Source organism: Amia ocellicauda, chromosome 13 (genome assembly GCF_036373705.1).
Source record: "Amia ocellicauda isolate fAmiCal2 chromosome 13, fAmiCal2.hap1, whole genome shotgun sequence".
Lineage (NCBI taxonomy): Eukaryota > Metazoa > Chordata > Actinopteri > Amiiformes > Amiidae > Amia > Amia ocellicauda.
In genome coordinates this window covers 18228459-18247678 of record NC_089862.1, presented here as the reverse complement: position 1 = coordinate 18247678, position 19220 = coordinate 18228459, and the positions used below count along the sequence as shown (strand labels likewise).

The following is a 19220-nucleotide window of genomic DNA, read 5'->3' as shown; positions in this document are numbered from 1 at the left end:
TGTAAAATAAATATTGTATTGGTCTAAACATTAGGTGCAACATTATTAATGAATGTGCTTAATGCTTTATCCAGAACAATTTACGTCCCAATCATACAGCTGAGTTTTTCTACTGGATCAATCTGAGTAGAGCAGCTTGCTCAGTTACATCAGCACTGTCTCCAGGATGTGAACTAATGATCCTGTGCTTTGCCCAGACTCCTAATCTCTACTTTACACTGTTGCCTTTATTCCTCCAAACAAAATGCATGCATTGCATATATTTGTACAATGTATTTATTTAATAACAGAAAAAAACAACAGAGAAAGGTAATAATGGCAAATATCTATAAAACATTCTCCAAATCAAAGCTTTACCTATATGTACAGTGAGGGAAAAAAGTATTTGATCCCCTGCTGATTTTGTATGTTTGCCCACTGACAAAGAAATGATCAGTCTATAATTTTAATGGTAGGTGTATTTTAACAGTGAGAGACAGAATAACAACAAAAAAATCCAGAAAAACACATTTCAAAAAAGTTATAAATTGATTTGCATGTTAATGGGGGAAATAGGTATTTGATCCCCTATCAATCAGCAAGATTTCTGGCTCCCAGGTGACTATTATACAGGTAACGAGCTGAGATTAGGAGCACTCTCTTAAAGGGAGTGCTCCTAATCTCAGCTCGTTACCTGTATAATTGACACCTGTCCACACAAGCAATCAATCAATCAGATTCCAAACTCTCCACCATGGCCAAGACCAAAGAGCTGTCCAAGGATGTTAGGGACAAGATTGTAGACATACACAAAGCAGGAATGGGCTACAAGACCATCAGCAGCTTGGTGAGAAGGTGACAACAGTTGGTGCGATTATTCGCAAATGGATGAAACACAAAATAACTGTCAGTCTCCCTCGGTCTGGGGCTCCATGCAAGATCTCACCTCGTGGAGTTTCAATGATCATGAGAACGGTGAGGAATCAGCCCAGAACTACACGGGAGGATCTTGTTAATGATCTCAAGGCAGCTGGGACCATAGTCACCAAGAAAACAATTGGTAACACACTACGCCGTGAAGGACTGAAATGCTGCAGCGCCCGCAAGGTCCCCCTGCTCAAGAAAGCACATATACAGGCCCGTCTGAAGTTTGCCAATGAACATCTGAATGATTCAGAGGAGAACTGGGTGAAAGTGTTGTGGTCAGATGAGACCAAAATCGAGCTCTTTGGCATCAACTCAACTCGCTGTGTTTGGAGGAGGAGGAATGACCCCAAGAACACCATCCCCACCGTCAAACATGGAGGTGGAAACATTATGCTTTGTGGGTGTTTTTCTGCTAAGGGGACAGGACAACTGCACCGCATCAAAGGGACGATGGACGGGGCCATGTACCGTCAAATCTTGTGTGAGAACCTCCTTCCCTCAGCCAGGGCATTGAAAATGGGTCGTGGATGGGTATTCCAGCATGACAATGACCCAAAACACACAGCCAAGGCAACAAAGGAGTGGCTCAAGAAGAAGTACATTAAGGTCCTGGAGTGACCTAGCTAGTCTCCAGACCTTAATCCCATAGAAAATCTGGGGAGGGAGCTGAAGGTTCGAGTTGCCAAACGTCAGCCTCGAAACCTTAATGACTTGGAGAGGATCTGCAAAGAGGAGTGGGGCAAAATCCCTCCTGAGATGTGTGCAAACCTGGTGGCCAACTACAAGAAACGTCTGACCTCTGTGATTGCCAACAAGGGTTTTGCCACCAAGTACTAAGTCGAAGGGGTCAAATACTTATTTCCCTCATTAACATGCAAATCAATTTATAACTTTTTTGAAATGCATTTTTCTGGATTTTTTGTTGTTATTCTGTCTCTCACTATTAAAATACACCTACCATTAAAATTATAGACTGATCATTTATTTGTCAGTGGGCAAACGTACAAAATCAGCAGGGGATCACATACTTTTTTCCCCTCACTATACATATGTATAGGGAGGTGCTGAAGAATTATGCAAAAAGCAAGTGCTTTTCTGTAAACTGTGCTATTGCCACCTAGTGACCACAATTAGAATTATATGAACTGTGCCTTTTTGTCTTTTGGAGAACAAATGAGATGTGGTTCCGATGCAGTTTACCTACAAATGAAATTCATGACACTATTTATTGAAATATTACCTAAACCAAACAAACCAACTATTTGATGAAGCATTTTATGTTCTCCAAACCTTATAAGCGATCTTTGAGTGCAGAGAACAAAAGTGTCAGAATTCATGGGCCACAGTAAGATGAGAGCATGTTGGTGTCCAAACTTGGAATCAATACACACAACTTGCCTTTGTGCCATCCTGACATTTGATATGATCCATGTATAATTTAGACCTAAACCTCAAGCTGGATTCAAGTTTTAAAGAACAAAGAACTGGGCATTTTGGCAGGTCAACTGAAACTGGTAATAGCAGACATACAGGATATATATATATATATATTTAAATACATCAATACAATCATATTTGTGATTATAACAGACAGACTATCTCCTATGTAGCAGAACAGCACACTGCTGTGCGACTTATTTCCGGTACAGTGAATGTACCCTTAGGCACATTAAGCAGTGTAACAGAAAACATGTGGCTGGGTGAAAAACAATACCGCACACGTTGCTCATCCTGTGTAATGTGCCGACTCCGCTTGGTTTCAGTGTACCACCGCCCCCCCTGGGATATTTAGATCACGTGTTTAAAAATAAAGGTTTACATTTAACCAGTGCACACACTAGGGCCCTCCTTTTCGGTTTCTGACATTCTAGTTATGGAGAGAACAAAAAAAGCATGGAATATAAAAGGATTGCATGCATACACACATACATATACATATCTGACAAAACCATCTTAAAGCATAGAAGAATGACGTACCATGAGTGATGTTTAGCTCATTGCCCACTGCTAAGCTCCACACCTTTCCCCTCACGCTAGGGGGCACTCCCTGCCACCACATCTCGCGCACCTTCCGAGCAGTACACCTACAGCACAAACCAGCATCAACACGGCTCTCCCCTGTGCAAACCCGGTCCCAGGCCCCTAATTACATGATTTATGATGACTATAGCACCTGATCATGTTTTGAGATATCTAGGTGGGGTAGGGTACACCAAAACATAAAACAAGACAAGTGCATGCTGCATATGAAATGCAAAGTAGTCCACACTGTAAAACACATGATTACTCCTGGTTAGATCCATCACTGCTCTGCTGAGGATATACACAAGGCTGTGAAGCTGATTTGACCTTTACATTTCATCGCCAGTAAAAAAGATGCCACACTACTTCATATTACATAGACTCACATGGTTTCCCAGTTTGGTAAGATCTCCTGATTCCAGGTGTGTGCTGCATTTGTGATGCTTTCTTCCAGTTTGCATCTCTCTTCAAGTTGTTTCTTTCTTTTCTGAGCCTCTTTCATTTCTGTAATAAGAAAGGAAACAGGAATATATATTTCTGATTGAAGATTGACAGATTTAAAAATAAGGACACGATCTCTGTAGTTTTTGTCTTACTGAACTGTCTGCAATGGTTATCATGTAAAATACCTCCCAGCTCAGGGCCATTGATCCTAGTTTATACAGGGGAATCCTGAGACACACATGCACGTGTCCTTTCAGATGTCTAGGCTGTAAACCCCAGGAAGATGAGGACAATGTGTGGAAGGACTCTAGTAGCACAAAAGGCTTTATCTAAACCATGCTTTAAACTCACAAGCAACACCCATTTTGTCCTTACTTTATCTTTGTGGGGTTATAGTACATCTATATGATTCACATAAAAAGGAGGAAACATAACAAACCTGAAGTACTAACATTAAAATGAATGATAAATGAAGGAGCGCTCCACTCCCTCAGCAAGGAAACACAGATGGAAGCATCAAGCAGACATTTCCCGGTTATTCTCAATCAGTCTGAAATACCCAAGTCACAGTCTTTCTAACAGACATGGCTTAGACAATGCAGTGGCAGGGAGGTATTTGCTGAGCAAAGCCCCACGTGCAGGGGATTAAATCCAGACCTCCAAGGAAGCTTACTGCAATGTTTTAGTAAAGCTGGGTGATTTCCAGGGATTTATGCTGTAATACAATTTCACTGTCAGAAGTCAGTGCTTTCAGTTGATCAGTTTTAGCAGCACATGCTTATTTTTTCTTCTTCTTACAAGATCACTGAAAAAAGGTGGCAAAAATCACAGAAGTGCCATTTGTATATACTATATAATGATAATCAATTATAGAGTCTAAACTTTTAGAATAAACACACAATGAAAGTGCTATTCAGTTTAGCAGGTGGTTAAAGCAACAGATTACAGCTACAGCATAACACACTTTCCACATCCAGTGTGTCAATTAAAGTCTGAAGTAATTTCCTGGTCCAAGTCATCTCTACAGCTGCTTTTACTGAAGTACAGGCATGCCTGTCAGTCAGACCACAGCCTTCTTAATCACTTGGCAGAACTTCAATTCTTATAGCAGACATTGTATATAGAACAAAGCTTTTTAGTATTATAAAGATCTCTGGGGGAACTAGGGAAAGGAAATAGCATTTCAGGCACAAAAAACTTGGATATAATAAAACTTGTATTACTACATTTTATTAATTAGGGACCAGCTTGTTATGGAGAGCTAGATGTCCTGATTGGTACAGGGTACAATGGGATATAAGAGGATTTGTAACTATGTGGGACAATGAAGAGCACAAGACAGTATTCTGCATCTCTCAAACCACACAGATCCACTTATGAGTAGGAGTGTGTGTGTGCATGCATGTATAAATAAATATGAATACAAATAAATACCTCTTTTCTTTGCTTGGGCAACCATCTCTTCATACTGCTGTCTGTGCTTCTGAGCTTCTTCAACAGGCTTAGCAGGGAGATTCCTAAAACAAAGTAAGAGATACTTGCGCAGATTAATAAAATGGTTAACATATGTAAATAGATAAAGGGTAACATTTCCTTTCCTCTGGGTTAGAGGCCCTGAAGGGTAACATAACACCTTGCAGTGTTGACTGCTAACATTACTTCGTAATGCTGTTCAGTGACTGGCGTATTACACAAACAATAATTGTGAGGTTTTAATTAATATAATGTGGCACAGAAATTGCCTGGGTAATGACACCAAAACAATGGATAAATAATTACAACTCTGATTTGTGAAAAGGCTAAACCAACCAAGAATTACTGTTAGTTATAAAAATTTGCATAATTATACAACTTTTTATATCTTCAACACCACATAATCAATGCATGTGAGGAATGTGAAAGGACTTTTGTGATACATGAGTGAAGGTATAAAATAAGCCTTGGCTCGATTCTTTCTGACTCACAGTGGAAATCATTATTTCCTAGCTGACTATGGGAACAGGAATTGTCAGAAATTATGTTTCAGGTGTGCAACACACTGCAAGGAAATGACACTAATTCTGGTATTTCAACCCTCAGCTGGACAACAACAATAAGTGTGTAATATGAGAGCATATATACACATTTTCATCATCCAATTTAACATTACACATATGGTGCAGTAAATACAAATATGATCATAATGCATATAGTTAGATGGGAGAAGGGTAACTTCATGCTGATCGCATAAAGGTACTGTTTGTGCATCATTTCTATTTCCTGAATTAAATTTTAACTGACATTTTTTTAATTATGTATAGTGAAAAGAGGCATTCCCACATACAGCTCATAATTAGTAGTTAACAGTTATATGATTTTAAGGGTAATTAGTTTGGGTGGCTGGATTTAGGTTAGGTTAGCGTGTTTTCTGAAATGCAGTGAGATCCGATTTGATCTGACTAACATCAAGCTTACAATCCTGTCATTCAGCAAGCTTCAGAAGCAAAATGTATACGATTAACTTTGCAAAGGTGTCAACGTCTTAAGGGTACACCCCCACCATCTACAGAAAATATGTAAACACTGACTGAATGGATTACAATGATACAAATGGATAAGAATGTATAAGATTACACAAGGTCAAGGTAGAGAAAATATGCAGGTTGTGTGTTTAAGTGAAGGCAATTTAAGGAAAGTGGGATTCGTGAAAACTACAATAAAATATACAGAGGCAAATTAAAAGCATTCTATAGGATTCTAAATGGAAAAGGTGATGATAAAAAAACACCATACCAAGAAGAAGAAAAAAAAAAGGTAATAAACTTTTATTTACTGAAGATTAATGCATTTATTTTCATTAAATTAAGCAGTAAATTCAGCATTTCATTTTCATCCCTAGTGTACATATAAAACCACAAATCCCTGAAGGTCTCATTAGCACAAAGCAGTCTTTATTTTTCTGTTTCTGCCTGTTACCATATACTTCAGTAAGCTCTATATAATCACCCCAATTAGATCCAAGACCGTATAATTAAAACACAAGCAGAAAAGGCTTCAGGATGTCCTCTAATGTGAACACTAGAAGAAAGCTCCCTCCCTGGCTGGCTGCTGCAGCGGTGCTGTGGAAATGTATCCAGTAGCTCGGTGCGCTCCATTATTCATGGTGATCAGGCTCCTACTGTGTGAGGAGGACACAGTGACCTTGGGCCTCCCCAGCAAGCTCTTCAGCTGGGACTACATCGATCATGTGCACGGCTAAAAACACTGCAGCATTCCCCAGCATTGTTTCATTACACTGCAGTAGGTGTTCTGTCCAGGTTTCATCTCAATGCCGTGTTATTCAATGCATACGCAGAGAATCCCTTATATCTTAGAAGGACTGTGGTACACATAATTAGCAGTGTATGTTTAATACAAATGGATTGCAGAAGTTAACAGAATCCATATAGACTCCACTGTATGGAAACCTTGAAAGCTGAAAAACACTAGTAGACAGCACACTTCACTGAAAAATCTCAAGTGAAGCAAAGATACCATCATTAAAGTTTTATATTTATTTTTCTGCTTTTCGTATCAAATGTGCTGGAGTAAAGGAGACAGGTCTAGGATAATGTGGGAGAAGCACAAGTACAGAAAATAAGGAGTGACCTGAATCTGAGCAGAATGTGTCCACATTGGTAGACACAGGATATTGACTGCATTAAGTTGCTTGGACAACCTCTACAAAATCAGGAAGAGTACGCAGAGACATACACACACAACGTTGGCAATCCATATTGATGTAGCACATTTTTACAAATTGATTTATGTTGAAAATATCTAAATTTAGTTTAGATTTTTATACCACAATAAATAACATTTACTGAAGTAGAGTGCACTTTAAAATGTTTGATTAAAATGAATTGAACAACTAGCTTGTGGAAATGGCCTACATGCAGTGGTGAATGACTTCCTAAGCCAAAAGTACATCTTGATAATCATAAAGATTCAGTAGGAATGCAGCCATTGAACTGACAGTGACATTTTATAATGACAATATTGTTCCAACAAATTGTCAAACTGGAAGAGCAGCTGCTAAAAAATGAAGACATTTCAGAAGAATAAGAATTTGAACTTGGGTGGGGTGGTGGTGAAAAAATTAAAGTGAAGAAACACAAAAAGTAGCAGAGGGAAACAGTCCTACGATGTTATCACAAAGATCCAACTATGGAGAAACTAGGAATTCATATTTAAAAGTTCAAATTCAGAACATTGTGAAAAGTGAAAAAGTGAGCAGTTCTATTTGAAGCAGAGTCCTCTCCTGTTATCAAACAAGGCCGTCTGCACACAATTAAATGTGGTCTGCCCCAATACATTTCTTTTTACAAACCCTTGCTTTTATAATTTAGAAATACATCTTCTAGAATCAGGGAAGTGACAGAAATGCCCAATGGAGGGCCCCATACTGCATGTAACAGAACTACTACACAAAAACATGTGACTGCAATACATTTCTAGGGAGAACCCAGAGAAAAGTGAAAGTAATGGGGGATTTCACTCTGTTCTGCAGTTTACATTGTTCCGAGATAAAGCACAAGTGAAAGTAACCCCTGTGCACTCACGCTGGTCTGTCCTCGAGGATAAGTGCCGTGGTTGACAGAGGCTCAAAGTCCAGGTTCTTCCTCACACTCTGTTTAGGAGAAGGGGGACTGTGAGGTCGTCCAGTTCTCGTTTCATATTCCTGCAGACAGACATTCATCTGGTTAGTATTCATAAAAACATAGGTAAATGAAGCTTCTGTACCATTAAACAGGTGGATTCCATTTTCACTGCCGTCAAAACAATTGTGAAAGGAGCTCAAATGATCTGCCTATTTATCCTTTGTTTACCTCTCTCTCAAGTCAACATTTAATGAATGATGGGATGGGAATGGTGGAAAAGACAAACAAAAACACTTTACACTCAGAGATCAGATGCATGGCTCGGTTAACCAGCAGTAATGCTAAGCAACGCTAATAGATATTTTCTTAAAAGTAAAGACTATTCCATTTGTCTTTTTTTTCAAATGGGGTAAGAATACATTTTAACCTGAAGAAACACCAATATGTATTTAAAACTGTATTTCAACCTCCATAGGTCTGAACACATTTGAAAATAATACCATAGCTGAAAAAATGTAATGTTTGTACAAATATTTTGTAGCCTTACATCTCCTCTCTAGAGTCATATATACTATATGGCTCATTTGCACCGATTGTTTCACACCTTTCTCAGTCAGATCCGAGTGAAAATACCCAAAATGCACATCAAGTGTACTCTGACTGTAACACCTCTAGTAATCCTTTTCATTATGGACCCGACTACACACAGAGACTTTCCCTCAAATATTGAAATACTTTCCTTTTGATGGTTAGAGATTTTATTCATTTTAATATAACACTTATTCTATGTTTAAATGTTTGTCATTGTATTTAGACAATAAGAAAAGCAAACTGACAATGACAGTATGACAAACACAGAAATACATATTAAGAAGCCCAATTAGACGTTATATCCAGTTGTGTAATGAAACGTAGTTAAAGTAGTCTGTACAGGATCAAAGGAAGTAAACTGATAATAAAAAGAAAATGTTTATTACAAGCTCACTGCACCAATGGTTAATGAACAGCCAGGTTTCCATTTAACTGATCAGCTGCTCACGTCTGTACACCATCCACACCATTTTCAAGGTCAGTGTTGACGCCTGATAAATACTCAACAATTTCAGTACATTCAAATTTAAAAATGTAGAATTCAGATTTCACTGCAAGCTTAAAAATGTACAGGTGAAATAAAGTGCGTTTCGAGCCATCTCTAAACCAGGTCTGTTGAATCCAGTCTCTGAAACATTGTTCAGCAGTATCTGTTATTACAATTGCTGTTGCTGAAGCAAACATCACTTGCCTTTCATTTACACATCTCTCATTCCTTTGTCGAAAGTGAAAAGTGCACTAAACCATAAATTACTTGCGAAAGTTGCACCTACTTGCCACAACATTGCATGCACTAAATTAATTCATGAAATCAAAAGAGTCTTCACTAATCATGAGGTTGTGTGAAGCAAAATACTATTCATAACAGTTTTCAAGTCACCCTCTACCCAATAATGTGTCAGGATAAACCACAACATTAATATTGTGCAGGAAACCTTTGAAATTCTTTCAATTTCTTGTGTTAGACAGGCTGCTGCAGGGATTGGCTTCAATTTGTAAGTAGATCAATGGATATCGTGACAAAACCAGCAGCATGTGTAATTGATCAAAATATCACTGAAAGGTAAATGGCAGTGAGCCAGCATATATATATATACATACATACATATATATATATATATATATACACATATATATATATATATATATATACATATATATATATATATATATATATATATATATATATATATATATATATATATATATATACACACATATATATATATATATATATATATATATATATATATATATATATATATATATATATATATATATATATATATATATACACATACATACATATACACACACACACACACACACACACACACACACACACTCACACAAATGTGAAAACAATAAAGCAGGTAGTTGTGTTTTTCCCGGCAGATATACATGCTATACATTGTTATGAATACCAAATAGTGAAAGACACATACATCTCATATAGCAACCTTGTCATGCCTTATGTTTGGGTTTTCAGGTCCAGATAATTTGAGAGAAGTCTGCAACAGGAACAAACAGGACTGTAACTTAACCAAAATCTCTGATATTTTCCACATTATTCTAATCCCTCACATTCAATGGCATACTAATAAGGATGCCTGTATTGCTCTTGAAATAATTTAGCAATAATTTATATTGCAATGTGGATATTTTTAGTCTCCGTCTTGAATTCCCCTCAACTGCATTATCTACTGAAGGTTGCTACACAGGCTATATTCTAGCAAGCCACACCTTCTTCATGTCTACCATGTAGCTGCTTGGTTTGAGAAATGTCACAACCCACATGTCACAAGATAAAAACGCTATTGACCACAAGGGTCACAAAGGGTCAAAAACAACATTAAAAAAAAAAAATCTACCATTAACTGAACCGGAAAAAATAAATCAAATGTAAAATGATTTTGAAACTGTGAAAATATGACCCCAAAAAGATCCATACCTGATCCACACACTGTCTGATATCTGACATTCCTCCCCAGATTAACTAATCTGTCAGTACAAGAGCTCCTCAACAGACCCCAGGGACACACCATTATAAGCATGGCTGCAGACGCAGCTAACTGAGTGATAGGTCAGTCCTCAGGCTTTTCTGCACTGCTCAGCATGTTCAACACTCAAACATTATATTTTCAAATGAATCTGAACAGACTCTTACGTATCTGAATAAAACGCATCTAAAATGATTCAACATGAGGTAATTGTGCCTATTCAACATCGGGGCTAGCTGTCTGCATTACCAATAGCACTGGAGACAACAGCTGCTGTGCTTTAGATTATCTAAATAATAATGGACCACTGGCTGGCAGCCACCTTACAACTGATGCATTACTGTCTTGTTACTTTAGAATAAGATGTTGTGTCCAGTATGCTGAAAACGTTGAAGACGTGAAAACAGGTGTAAAGCCATTTGAACAATAAAGAAAATATTGTATACTGCAAGGTGATCTTTACAATAAATTCCAAATAGCAGAACCGAAAAATAAAATGAGTGATGTTTGAAAGAAGTGAAACCATTCCACTGCAGGCAGGGCACCTTAAACAGTTGATAAACAAAACAAAAGGTAGGGGTGAAAGGGAAGTCCAGTTGGTCTACAGGGAACACAGCTAAATATGGCTGTAATACTACTCCTACCATTCATATAATCATCAGAAACACTGAAGATCAATGTAAAGCTCAAAAGTAACAAAAGCTTGCTCTAAAATTTTTGCTAAGGGTACCCTGCAGTATTCCTGTTCCATTATGCTACAAAGTAGGACCTTGAGTAGGGCATTACCAATAATAAATATGTATTCTGCAATTGCATATCAGTCACCAAGGAAGATCTTCCTGCCAAAGGTATTTGAATTGTCAACAGCTGAAAGAGAAAAGCTACAAACCTTGTCAGCATCAATGCAAATACGCCCTTCAGGAAAGCATTGACTTTCAACTCGGAATGTGAAGGCACTGTGCATGAAATTACAGGTATTTTTACACAAAGAACACTGGAGATGTCAATGACAGCTGCAGAAATATAGCTTCTCAGAGGTGGAGGGGATGGTATTTATTGTTTAAATGAACATTAAACCAATAGAAATTCATGCTAATGTTGATAGTATTAAAGTCTGAAATCACATACAGATTTTCCAGATTCTAAACCACCAATTATAATATACAAGGTATATACAAGGTCTGGAAAAAATTAAGAGACCACTGCATCAGCATCTCTACATGTTTGGCAGCCATTCCATTCCATTCATATTTTGGAATTTGGGAGAAATGTTCTCACATACCTATAAATAGTAAAACCAGAGAAACTGATAATTTTGCAGTGGTCTCTTAATTTTCTACAGAGCTGTATATATTTAACCTTTGCTTTAAATTTGGTATTGGTGCATATATTTAACCCTTATATAATTAAATAAGTTAGCTCTAAATTGGTACAAGTCACCTGACTTCAATACATTATTTGCAGTAGTTTCTCAGGGAGTCATAGACCAATCAGTGCACTAAAATGCTGCCATCAGGAGCAGTTTCGCTTTCCTGGGTTTAGTGTTCTACAGGGAATAATTAACCCTGTTTAAAGCACGTCTACAATCCAGCTGGTTAATGAACTACCCCCCCCCGCCTCTTACTCCTTAAGATAAGAGTTTCTATATAAAATTTGAAATGCTTAAATAATATTTCAAGCCTTTAAGCCTTTACTTCAAGTGTCTAGGTTTCAGGCAATTAAGAGAACACAATAATATATAAATACAAGAACAGTGTCTTACCAGAAAAGCCTGTCAACTTGGACTGAAAGCCATTTGTGATCAAGCCCAGCTGGGATTACACCCATTTCCACTAAAGTGCTCTTTCCCCCAGGGGCTTTGTCACTCAAATCAAATTCAACTGCGATACTATTCCCAATAGACCATTCTATGTAGACACCAATGTTAAAAGAGGGTCCATAAACTTCAATAGTTAAGGCTGGCTTCTCAGAATAAAAGCAATTAGGTCTGAATATAATTAGCTTAAAATCAATACCGACATGAAAAATTGAAATGACACGCACGCCATGAGTTGCATTTTTGACTGGGACAACCCTTTTGAAAGAACAGGCTCTGAGAAACGTACACAAATCTGTGCGGCTGACTGAACAGGATATTTGAGCAAGCCAAGTTCTGTTTTTCAGGTCTGCATTTTCACAAAGCACTGTACATAGCACACATTTTACAAGCAATAAACACTTTGCCCACTAGAAATTAAATGGGAACTTATTCCCCACGCAGAATACCTCCACACCTTTATCAAAGCACACTAAGAAAATGAAGAGCACAATGTACAGATGAAAAAATATCCTGAAAAGTTCTTTCCCTTCCAAACAGAAATAATTTGACAACTTAGTAAGCAACAATTTTAGAGATTGTATTTATCTCAAGGCTGCAACTTCAAGTAAAACAAAGATTAGCAACAAGAGAGACAACAGCCCACTAAGAGTGTAGTCTGAAGATTGTAATCATGCAGACTCCATAACACTGAAGTCCAATCCCTCTGAACAGAGCAGGGGAAGTGGTGATCATCAGCCGTTCAGATTAAGCCCCCCGTGAGCAGCGAAGAGAGTGATTAATGAAGCTCTGTTTCGGAGCCTCTCGCCTGTAGTGGTGACAGCCTCAGGGAGAGCACTTACCATGTAAGCTGCTGTTCCTTAAAGACAACTAGATTCAAACTCCATTCCAGCCGGCATCATTGTGTCAGGCCTTGCAGCATATTAGCAGAGGGAAGGGCTGGAAGGCCTGTGTAACACAACCATGAACTGACACCCCACCTTCCTGACTGGCTGTAACACTGAGGCCGGCATCAACTCCTGTGTTAGCGTGCTGGAGGATTTTCTTCAATTTTTTTCTCTGCTCTTGCTCCTTCCCTGCGAATCACAGCTGCCTCTTGATATTAGTCACTGCTGCACAGAGCCAGGATCCAGCAGCCCTAATAATCATCGACAGATATTTAATCAGTTCTTTCGGATCTCTTTGGTAATGCCTTGTGGCTTCAGAAAACGAACAGCTCAGCTTACTGAATTAGCCTGCCTGCCTGCCTCTCGGGTTTCACTGAGCTGGTGACGTAGCTCTGAAAGCAACACAGATGGATTAAGCCATCCTCCTGTTTAAACCTCCCTTTTGTGCACCTTTAATGGATCACCAAGAGGGAAGAGATATTTTGATTAGGGCTTTTACATCCATTGAGGAACATAGAAACAAAGTGGCTTTGTTTTTCCCCCAGCTCTCACCAGAAGATTAACATTTATATGCATACTCAGGATTTCATGATTTAGTATATGACTGGAAAATTTCAGTTTAATGTGGTTATTTATTTTTCTAAAACACTGACAAGCAGTATTCATTTTTATACTACATCCACAACTTGATATATAAATTATTATTTTTTAATTCTAGTTAAATGATTTGGTCACAAAATAGAAAAGAAAAAAAAAAGTGAACACAGATAAGGTTCAGTAGCCCACTATGTCAAAGTAAAAGAAACTGTAAAGGCCATGGAGGTTTTCATTCTTACTGCTTCACCTCATGAATTGAACTACAGATTGTTAGGAGGAAAACGAGTTCACTTCAATATCATAATAAATGGCAGACATGAATGCATTTGGAATATATCCAAAGTGGTTATTTGCATCAGATCAAATCTACAAATGTGAGTTGTGTGAGTTCACACAGAAATTGTAAATGTATTCAGCCAAAATTAAATACCTGAAATACTTTCACCAACAGTTTTAACAAAATATTAATCTCATCCTTAAAGTATACATAAGGATCTGATCAATTCTACTACATTTAGTATATAACAAACAAAAATATACCGGTCAGTTGAGTCCCGAGTGTATATTATAATAACTGTAATAATTTAATAAAGAAAAAATTAGCAAATACCAGAATGATACCTACAATAATATACACTCGCACAGCTCAGCTGATCCAGAAAGCATGTTTATTATTAATGAATGCTAAAAAAACTCTCAATCCAATCGACAGTGCTATTAACCTTTGTAACTTTCTCATCACAGGGGATCTTATTGTTTCAAAGAGCAAGCTACACGCATCGGAATCTGCACAGGCATTATCTGCATTGTTGCTAGGGAATGGTAATCGCCTCCCAACCCAAGCATTGCCAATAATTGTAAATCAAGCCGTGCCTCATAGGCTCTGACACCGTTTAGCCATGGATCTGGTTACCGACGCTGATGGGGAGTGCACAAAGAGAGGCGATCCTGGTTACTGCAGCAGGCATGCACACCTGGCAACCGTGACTCAGAGTGAGAGAGAGAGAGGGAGGGAGATCTCAAGGGATCCAGATCGGTTATCCGTGAAAAATCGTTCAACTATAAGATGATCAACTTTAGGTTAAGCTTGGAAATAGTAGGCTAGTATCACCATGTAGAAATCAACCACTAGACCCTCCTATTCTACTTCAATTAAAAAGGTAATCATAAATGGGAGATATGAGTCTGAAGGAGACGAGCTGTACTAGAGAGAGGAGGTTGGCATCATCTCAGAAAGGCCTCCTCTACATGAACATCATCTTTTAGGGTGGCTTTGCAACCTATCTGTTGTAAAAGGTTACCCTGAAGAAAATGTTTAGATGGAAAAATACAAATTGCTATCAGTTCAGTTTCAGATCACCAATTCATTTGAGAACCTTCTGAAACTAATAGGATGGAGTTTCAGGAGTGTTAAGGATATTATACTATTGCAACAGGGACTATACAAGTAGAGATACCAGTTACCTTTCTTTGCGGATGTGCTTAATGTGTTTAAATTCTTACACAAACACGGGAGAAATGCAACTAATGCAGGATGAAATGCTTTGAGTTAGAGTTAGAGTTTTAATTCGAGTAATAATCTGAGTTACTTTGCGTACAAAATTAACGAGAGGTTTCTCGCTACATTAACACTAGAAGCACCGAGCCGGTCATTTTGAGCGATTTGGTTTTTAAAATTTGAATTACTCCGTGTTCCTAAATACACTGCGCATACCCGTTTGTGACTTTTCCTAAATATATGTATTAAACATGCCAACAGCGTTTTAGCTGGATAAACACGAAAATAAATAAGTTATAAACACATTTACCTAGAATAGCCAAAATCTGGTTATTTTGACCAGTCATTTAAATACACAATAACTCAAATATAACGCATTATCCTGCCTTCCCTTTACAATACAGTCAGTCTGGTGTTCAAGTGACAATCTCTACCTGTCTACAGTCTTTCTTGTGCTTGAAAAACACGCGCATTGTACAGCATTACAGGTGTTTTCTTACAGCTGTAGTCAGATTGAGTGGAAACAGTGATTACCCCGCAAATAAACATGGATTGGAAACGGAGACTGAAGAGAGCTCACTTTGGACATGCCGTTAATGTGAACATGACTGATTCAGGGGCATCAGTGATACTGGCAATGACAGTGATGATTCGTGGGTGAAACACCAGGTCCAAATGGCACCGAGTGCTTTTACTCCACTGATCAATACGCGATTGCTACTGCGCATAATACAGAGTGCATAACACAGGCACATCGCACTCAAAATAATGATTCACGGACATTATCAGTGGAGGAGTATTTATTGCAATGCTATATTTTTTATGGAGTAAAAGTGTTCACCTGGAGAGGGCTGTCAAAATGCAGCGTGAGGTACAAGCTCATGAAGGGAAAGTGGAGAAACATGTCCTGTGCGGACTGTCCCGAGCTGTCAGGTATGCAGGCTAAATATATAGTAAATAGTTTATTGAAATACAAAGCTACAGTGAATAAAAGCAGTGTATGTTCAAAACAGTTTACACGATGTTGAAAATGTTTACTTTAGTGTACAATTATGTTTTGATAAATGCAAGTTATTTTTGAACTATAAAATATTGCTTTTGAGCATTATTCCAATATTTATGTTTACACTTGTTTCATTCTCTTATTGTATGCCGTTTTTGAGCGTTTTGCTTATTGTAGGCAATAGTTATTCATGTTTTGTCTGCAGTGTGTGCGTTTAGAAAAAAGTGCTTGTTATTTATAGCAATGACATTAATGTTTTATGATCATATTTCAATTTAAATACTACATTTGTGCTATGTAAATGTTGGATTTTAAGTTCATGAATAAAACTTCTGAGTTTTATACGATGGTTTGCCTTTGATTGTCATATCACAGCTGTTAAAGAGCTAAATCGGTTACAATGACCGGCTTTGGCGCTTGTACGTAGTTCGAAATGTCGGCGCTTATAGTGTTAATCTAAATGATGTGGTGTTTAAATCGGAAACAAGTAGCCATCCATTCCACAAGACTTATTAATCATGTGCGCCATATCTAAAACACAAAAACAGTCCGCACAGCATGTAATGTTTATGCAGCGCACCACTCGGACCGTGGGTATTGAGAAAAGAACCCCATTCCTTGCGCGCATGCATGCTTGTGTACGTGCTGCTGTCGTCAGACGCACAGAGCTGAAATTTATTATGAAACCCAGGCTGTATTTGAAACTGCATACTACACGTACTAGATACCAACAATTAAACATTACTGAAATGTTGATATGTAGTACATATAGTATGGGTAGAATACAGCCCCAATCCTTGACATTGGTCATTGGAGTAATTGTCAATCATTTTTTTATGCAGCCAATCACTTTTCAGGACATTCTTGTCAATCTTTTTTTTTTTTTACCTGGCCAATCACTTGCAGAAGACACTCATCAGTCTTTTGATGCGGCCAATCACCTTCATAATTTGGTATGGGTTAGACGGGTCACTTAATTTCTGCGTTGATATATATTGAAAGGTTATCTCAATTAAAGTAAATGATTAAGTGCTTTTAGTTGGTTATAATTAAGCTAGTAAATTGAAATATGCATTTGATTTTACAGTGTTGTCGAGTGTACAGAGATCTCTACTGTGTTTCCACTTTGTAATGACGTTGCCAAATAACAGAACGTGTGGAAATAAGATAATATTGTCCAGCCGGATTCATTCACAGGTTTCTACACTACTGAACTGAGAACTAAGGTAACCCAAGGTTTAAGCAGTAGTGGCTCTAGCGGGGTGGGAGGGGGGTTGCAGGAGGGGGGTTTTGTGCGTGGTGCAAGCAGGGTCGGGGGGGCTGTCCCTGTCCACCCCTTGGCGGCGCAACTGGGTTTAAGTTTATTTGTTTGGCACACATTTAAAACATGCATTACCAGACTATGGAGATTAGTCACCTTGTTTTGCAAGGCAAAAGGAAGGAATGCAGCAAATTGGAATTTGTAAAGTGCATTATGCTTTGAACTGTACTGTATTTTTGCACTTTTATAATGCTCTTATGTTTTGAAAGTCGCCCTGGATAAGGGCATATGCCAAGAAAAAGAAAATTAACATCCTCCCCAGAAACTGCAACCTCTTTCTCAACAGTACTGCAGCAATCACAGTACCATGCAGCACCAGTTGCAACATTAAGGATAATATAAACTGCCCTTTTAGTACAACAAGCTTTAATTTATTTCTTCAGTATTCTTGTTTAAACTTTAATTAGATCCTATATCATAACAGCTTTACAGTTGTTAATGACTATATTCACTATATAGTGCTATATTCAATTGCTTTTTAGACTGCCTATTGTGTACAAAGCACACACAATGAACTTCATTTTGCGAGTTCAGCAGCTACATAACCTTGAAAAGCTTGTGTACAATACCTTCTGTACTTTCTTTGGGTCCTTGAGTGAGCCTTCGCGGAGAGGCACTTTTCCAAACAGCTTCCACCCTGGCTCACTTTGCTCCAAGGGCCTTGTGTCCTTTACTTTCTTAGCAAACAAGCTCCTGCAGGAGAGAGAGAAAGGGATCAAGAGACATGCAAAGGATTCAATCTCACCACATCAGGTCATTTTCAGTGTCAAAAAGCAGCACAAATGGGAATCATGCACAGTACAGAGGCCTAGAAATACATTTTAACCCATCTGACATAACATTTAATAATGTGACTAAGATCTCAGTAGGCAATGATCTTGTATGTGAAAACTTCAGTACGATTAGGCATCAGGAGAAAACTCCTTTCCAGGCATCAAACAGTCCATGTTTTAAAGAAAAACCTGGGAAGATCTTAGCACCTGAATAAATCCAAATTCAATTGGAAAAATCAAAAGCATTTCAATATGGCACAACAGTTGCATGAAAATACTTTTGTTCACAATGAGCCTAAATAGCCTATAGAAGTGTTCACTTTCAATTATGTGCAAGTTCTATAGTCTGTATTTATTTTATGTGGTAAATAATATAGTAGACATAATAAGCGTTATAAATATACAAAAGGACATGGAAAAATATGTAAAAGATGGTCAGCAGCACCGGAGCTAGCCCTCACCCATACTGCAATACAAATGCATGGACCACAGTTCTGTACCAGTTGCATGCAATGAAGGTCCTTGAGCAGAAACTCACTATTAGTATTTTTATATATTTTTTAAATGGAATATCACCAATTAAACGTCTATAAAATGTAAAATACAGGAAGTGATAATTCATGGTTTTCATTTGGTACTCTCACAAGTTGCCTACAAACTTATCAAGGATCTGTTGATATGTAGGGCCTAAGTCTAGGGTAATTAAAAAATATCACTGGAAATGATAAAACAAGATTCGTTTT

General features: G+C 37.9%; 1 protein-coding gene across 1 annotated transcript in view; it reads right to left on the bottom strand.

The window, feature by feature from the left end:
* The window catches only part of tbc1d14 (TBC1 domain family, member 14), a 40662-nt gene that overhangs the window by 8100 nt on the left and 13342 nt on the right, over positions 1-19220 (bottom strand). The window contains exons 4-8 of the mRNA XM_066720069.1: positions 18274-18397; positions 7953-8071; positions 4807-4889; positions 3315-3432; positions 2884-2990 (exon numbers count right to left, since the gene is read on the bottom strand). Of these exons, the coding sequence (XP_066576166.1) occupies positions 2884-2990; positions 3315-3432; positions 4807-4889; positions 7953-8071; positions 18274-18397 (551 nt within the window). The remainder of the gene's footprint in view (positions 1-2883; positions 2991-3314; positions 3433-4806; positions 4890-7952; positions 8072-18273; positions 18398-19220) is intronic.